Source organism: Zychaea mexicana (genome assembly GCF_025766255.1).
Source record: "Zychaea mexicana strain RSA 1403 chromosome Unknown BDB00scaffold_297, whole genome shotgun sequence".
NCBI classification, from domain to species: Eukaryota; Fungi; Mucoromycota; class Mucoromycetes; order Mucorales; family Lichtheimiaceae; genus Zychaea; species Zychaea mexicana.
This window is the reverse complement of record NW_026516960.1, coordinates 1-6,355: the sequence shown is the minus strand read 5'-3', so window position 1 is coordinate 6,355 and position 6,355 is coordinate 1. Positions and strand designations below refer to the sequence as shown.

Below are 6,355 nucleotides of genomic sequence, written 5' to 3'. Positions count from 1 at the left end.
AACAAATTCACTTGCTATAGCAGAACTGGTCTTCAATGTGGCCATCTATAGCTGAAAATCTATCTATCTACTATCTCTACCTCTATCCCTATATAAATTCTTGATACTATAGCAGAACTGGTCTTTAACGTGGCTATCTATAGTTGAAAATCACTGCATCTATAACCTTTACCTCTACATATCTTGTTGTTGCTATAGCAGAACTGGTCTTTAACGTGGCCATCTATAGCTTAACCTCCATTTATCACCTATCTCTACTTCTCTACATATATAAACATTAATTGGTAGAAATACTAAAGAGTTCTCCGATGTATTGTACAAGTCAAGGCTCTTCTAGTAGTAATGGGCAACGTTCTAATACACCTCCGCGACAATATATTAGACCAACCCGCCCTATTCATTCATGTAAGCTCATAAATTTATATCCTTAAAAAAAGGCACCACTCTACTTTTAATTTCAAGAAACTATTCAAACTAAATATTACTCTATAGTCCTTGCACGTAGACCAGTATCTGATGGTACATTTGATAGCAATGTCAATGTAGCCTACAGCCAAGTAATAAGTGCTACTCCATCTACTGGGATGATAAGGCATTTACCCAATAATCTTTACCAATCGATAAGAGAACGCGGGAATGAAGAACGTCTTGGTGATGAACGACCTAGTAAGTTTAACTTATACCTTCTATATATTTAAGGGTTTTAATATATGTTCCTACATAATGTTTCTATTAGGTCAACGGCGCTGTTTAGGGTCTGAGACATCATTACAGGCTCAACCCATCCTTGAAAGACAATCTTCAACACACTCATTAGACATAGCAATAGATAATATTACTATTTCTAGCCAGAATGAGAATACAGTACATCCGTCACAGCACTCACTACTACTAGTTGTAGACCCATTTGGTAAGAATTACTATTTTAATCAAAGATATAATCGGATTAGCACATTTACTAATACTAATAGCTCATTTGTCTTATTGTTGGTAGCTTTTGATTTTGCTACAGATACCATACGATTTATGAGACCACTAGGTGGTCAATTTGTTACTATCCATGGTGATAATTTAGACAGTTAGTATTGACTAATGATCTAAAACTGAATGTAGTATACTCTAAGACATCTCTAACGTTTTTGTTTTATTTAGATTCTCACTCGAGTAGTGACTCCAATTCTCATAGTTCTGGTAGTGGCTCTAGTAGCAGCAGCTCACCAAGCTCAAATTCTGATTCCAAGTCAGATAGTGATTCAGACTATATCTTTAGTAGTACTGATGAAGATAGTGATGAATCTGAAGAAAATGAGTTAGAAGATGAAGAAGCAACTACTGTTATTCATAACTCGATGTATCGGTATCAACTAGAAAATCTACGCATGCAGTTCTAAGAGCGAATTTTGGACATACGAAACTGTACGTTATTATATATTATATTATGCTGTCATTAATAGATATATTATACTAATATATATAGCTATTTATCATATAGTAAACCAGGTTGTAACGTTCAATACATTTGTGCGACTATGCCAAGGGCTCGATGAATATGCACTCCTAGAGGCAATGTTTGCGGGCATTGTTGTTGAAGATGAAGACAACCTACCGGTTGCTGTTAAACCATCTGATAGCCTCTAAGTAGACCTGAATTTCCATTATAATATTGACTCAATGGATTTCCAGACAAACATAATACCTGCAGCCGGTCCATTTTCAATAACCCTTCGTCCGCATAAATACAAGATCAAACAAACAGTAACAATGAGTTACATTAATAACTAAGGGTCTCGACGTGGAAAATCCATTCCTTTAAACAAAGTTCCATACCTATTACTTGGTCATTTTGGATACAATAATAGGTTCAGATATAGTAAAATGTTTTACAACATCTTATATTTCTATCAATAGTGAATGTAGATATTAATATCAATATTGTGTAGACCTCAATCCACTTTCCAAGACTATATGGTGATAATATGTCATTGACATCTAGTAAAGAGATTACTACAGAGGTTATCTCAGACTTTGTAGACCTTGTTCTCTGTCCTACGATGCACCAATGCTTACCTGCATTCATTTGTAATAACTTTGGTATCTCATATCATACTGATGGGTATAGGCTGCAGAATTGTAGAGGTCATCATAATCTGTATGGTACATATATCCCTCCAGTACATTGCCAGCAATTATGTGAGACTATGAGGTCGATTACTAGTAGTAGCCAAGATCGGAGGGTAGCTCGGTTTCAAGGCTTTTTCTTTTATATTAAAGGAATAGGGTTAAAGCATCCATATGAAGACCTTCACTTGGACCTTGGCAGTTCATTTTCGGATATTAATTGGTATACAGTTAATCCTCGGGACTCAACGATTGACTTAGGGTTCGAGTTTCATCCAGTATCACATACCCCTTTAGTTGGGTTATGGAGTGCTACTGGTAGTGACCGTGCATTCGGTGGTCATGCAGACTTCATACGGCGCTTCCTCGGAGATGTCACATTGACAAAAAGTAACTATAGGTATGACCCTTTCTCAAATTGGAAGTCTCTATCAGGCTCTCAATATACTGTAAAAGGACAGTCTTTGCCACAAGAACAGTCAATGCAAGGCATAAAAACAATTGTTGCATACCACAAGATAAAGCAACCATTTTACAACCCTGGACAAGATAACTACCGCTTTGGAAAAGATTGCAAACCAGAGCTGCTCATTAATGAAGGGCAACCCTTTAGAGCCTATAAGGTATTATCATTATGATTATTAGAATACAATTACATTGAATGTATATACTTAAATAACTTAAATGATTCTACTTAGCGCTTTATCCAAGATTCATGTATCGGAATTAGCAACCGAAATTGGGGTGCTCGGTTAGAGCTTCGCATGTCTACTGCAAGTGCATTAGTAAATATTGATGCAGTGCATCATTGTGTCTGGTATGTTATACTTGTATATCTATTATGTATACTTATTGGCAAAAAAAAATTGATTCTTACTAAATTATATGTATTTGTAGGGAATGCCGCCAATATCTACATTGGGAAACATCTAATGACATTGCTTCCTACTGGAGCATGTATATAGATGCTATTGAGTATGCAATCAATAGTCTTTAGATTCAACGTGATCTAAAGTATCGCCTAGATCGGCTCTCTGCATATCCAATAATGGCCTACTTGGTCTCCTCTCTATTTTCTCGTCCACCCCATCATTCAAAATGGGATTTGACAAAAAGTATAGTTGAAAAGTTTGCATGCCCTGTATCAAACCTGCTCTTTATGGTAGATATCTAGACTACTAGCTTTCATGGTGATCTATACATAGAACATCCATTCAACTTGGAGTACTTTGCGGCTATACTTGATACACAAACATGGATAGAGGTCCATTCAGGTCATCGTGCAATAGAGAGATTAGAAATTTCTCTTTTACCAACAACCACTCCTCTACTAAAAGAGGATTGTACCTTTCATCTACGGCCAGTAGCTATCAACAGACACTACTTTGATCAGTACCTCAATAATACGGCCTTTATTACATCAGTGCTTGATTATATTCAAGATGGTATTACTGATGATACGATAACATACCTACGGAATGAACTTGCAAAGGAAATGTGGGCCAAACTAAGTAAACAAGATAGTATGCGCCGGCGATCCAATCAAGATAGCACCCCTGTTACTTATACTAGCCGTTTTATAAGCCCTCGATATATGCATAATCGGTTGACGTTCGAACACTTTTGTGGGGAATATTCCGATGTATTTACCGTAAGCAATAATTCTTTATATTTATTGTGAATATATAGATATACTAATAATGACAAAAATGGCTCCAAAATAGGAGAATGGGGTTGAACCTAGTAGGGCAACCACACTTCCATCTGATGCTATACTAAACATATATCCACCTCCAACGGATATTAATGTTGTGGCGTATACACAAATTAAAAAAGGGCCATACTCAAACTTTGCATCCTGAGCCGCATATATTATTATTACACACCACCTTTTGGAGAATAATAGAGGTGCAGATGCAGATGCATTTGCACATAAACTATATACATCATTCGATGGTGTCAGATTCCTCCCTACAATTGCAAAATCACAATTTGCAAAGGTGGAAAATAATGAGCTAGTACTGCGATTATTTTCAAGTGAGCCAGTACAGCAAGTAGCCCCATTATCAGATCTGAATGATTCTTTGGATGACCAATCTCAATCTATTGTGATGCCTGCATATCAAACACATGTTTTGGCCTGTAGTTTAGTCGGAATCAATATTCCAGTCTGCCGTTATTAGGACGATTACATATTACTTATCAAAAATTACCCTCTACACTGATTGTACTCTACTTGTCATACCCTTTACTAAATTTTCACATTACCTTATCATCCTAGAATCATTTTCGGCGTGGCGACCTAGTCGCCACGGCGAAAATGATGACAACGATGACAATGGAAATTAATTTGAAGTGGCGACCGATGACAACGGAATGACAACGGGATTCGGCCAATGTAATTGGTGGAAAATGGCGAACTTACTGAGGAACAGCAAAGGGCGCTCCACTTTTTCTTTTTTTTCCACAAAAAAAAATACTTTACTATATTCTTTTTTTAATGTAAAAGCGAAGACGGTTTCAAAAAAAACGGTAACACATCTTATGACGACCTCGCTAAAGAACATTCTGGCATTGGGGAGGGAGGCCGTGTTTTAATTAGTAAATGGAGCAGAATTGTGTTGACAGATTTTGTTTCTATAGGAAATGGACTCGCTCTAACGATTACTGTTTGGTGTAAATCTATAAGGAAAAGAGGTAAAGGCTAGCCGTCTTCTTGCTCGTGAACGTTCTGTGCGGCCTTGTGTGTGTTTTTTTGTTTCTGGTGTTAATGATTTCCTGTACAATGTATAGCCAAGATGGACAATGGCGGTGCTATTTTATATACAGCAACATATATGAGCAGCAATACCCATACAAGGCGACAACGGTCTCACGATCCACCGAATCGAATTGTACACAACGACCGCCAATCGAACGCGCAGCGTCTTCCGAACACGACAATTGTTGTAGCATGTCTTTGCGATGGTTTTTGAAGAAGTGACAGCAGGAACAATCGATGGATATGTGATTGTATTACACTCTACTGGCAAAAATAAAAGTAACAACCACGCATACCGACGACGGTCTCACGATCCACTGATTCGAATTGTACGCAACAACCACCAATCGAACGCGCAACGTCTCCCGAACACGACGATTGTTGTTGCATGTCTCTGCGATGGGTTTTGGAGGAGTACGAACAACAACAGTCGAGCCAGTGCTATGTTCTTATACACCAGCAGCAAAAATAACAGCAATAAACACATAAAGCGACGACGGTCTCACGATCCACTGATTCGAATTGTACACAACGATCGCCAATCGAACGCGCAGCGTCTTCCGAACACGACAATTGTTGTAGCATGTCTCTTCGATGGTTTTCGAAAGAGTAACAGCAGGAACAGTCGGTGGATATGCGATTGTATTACACTCTACTGGCAAAAATAAAAGTAACAACCACGCAAACCGACGACGGTCTCACGATCCACTGATTCGAATTGTACACAACGACCACCAATAGAACGAGCAGCGTCTGTCAAACACGACGATTCATGTCCCATGGCACTGCGATGATTCTGGAAGGAGTAGGGACAGGAACGGGGATGGATATGCGATTCTATTATACACCAGGAAACAAAAGAAATAAATTAGCACCCACCAAAAAGAACGACGTTTTTAGCGATCCTCTACTGTTATTCTCTGTCTCTTTACTACTATTGTCATCCCCGTCATCATGTCATCATCACCACCACAATAATCATGGACACCATACTGCCGCAAAAATAAACTTGTCATCTTGCGTTATATCTACTTGAGCTGTGTATGTTCAGCAGGAGTGCTCGGAGAAATAGTGCTTCCAGCACCATTGGCATTTTTCATTGGGCAAAAACAGTGTGATTTCCACAAACTTTTTCAAGTGGCGATCGATGACAACGGGATTCGGCCAATAAAATGTGGTGCTGACAACGGAGTGTGTTGGGGGAAAATGGGAGGCAACAGCTCTACCACTTGCCAAAAACAACTTTTCGTAATTGCGGTAGATGATGGAAACAACATTTCGACGAGACCTGCTGAATACCAACTAAATCAGCACACAACAGTTATGCATACAATAAAGGCTCTTCAGCAGGATGTATTGCTCAATAACGACAGGCTTTATAAATCACGACAGGATATTGCTTATATCAGGTTCGTTGGGTGTGATAAGCGTTTATTCTATTGGTAAAAGAAAATCTAGAAAGTGATAAAGAGACAG

The 6,355-nt window shown here is 38.4% G+C and overlaps 1 protein-coding gene across 1 annotated transcript; it reads left to right on the top strand.

Moving 5' to 3' along the window:
• Positions 1-2,292: 2,292 nt before the first annotated feature.
• On the top strand, positions 2,293-3,115 carry BDB00DRAFT_880631 (uncharacterized protein; the record flags this gene model as incomplete). Its single annotated transcript, XM_053128018.1, has 5 exons — positions 2,293-2,341; positions 2,416-2,508; positions 2,575-2,741; positions 2,817-2,935; positions 3,016-3,115. 5 exons carry the CDS (start codon positions 2,293-2,295, stop codon positions 3,113-3,115), a joined length of 528 nt encoding a protein of 175 aa, XP_052972085.1.
• Between the last annotated feature and the right edge of the window lie 3,240 nt (positions 3,116-6,355).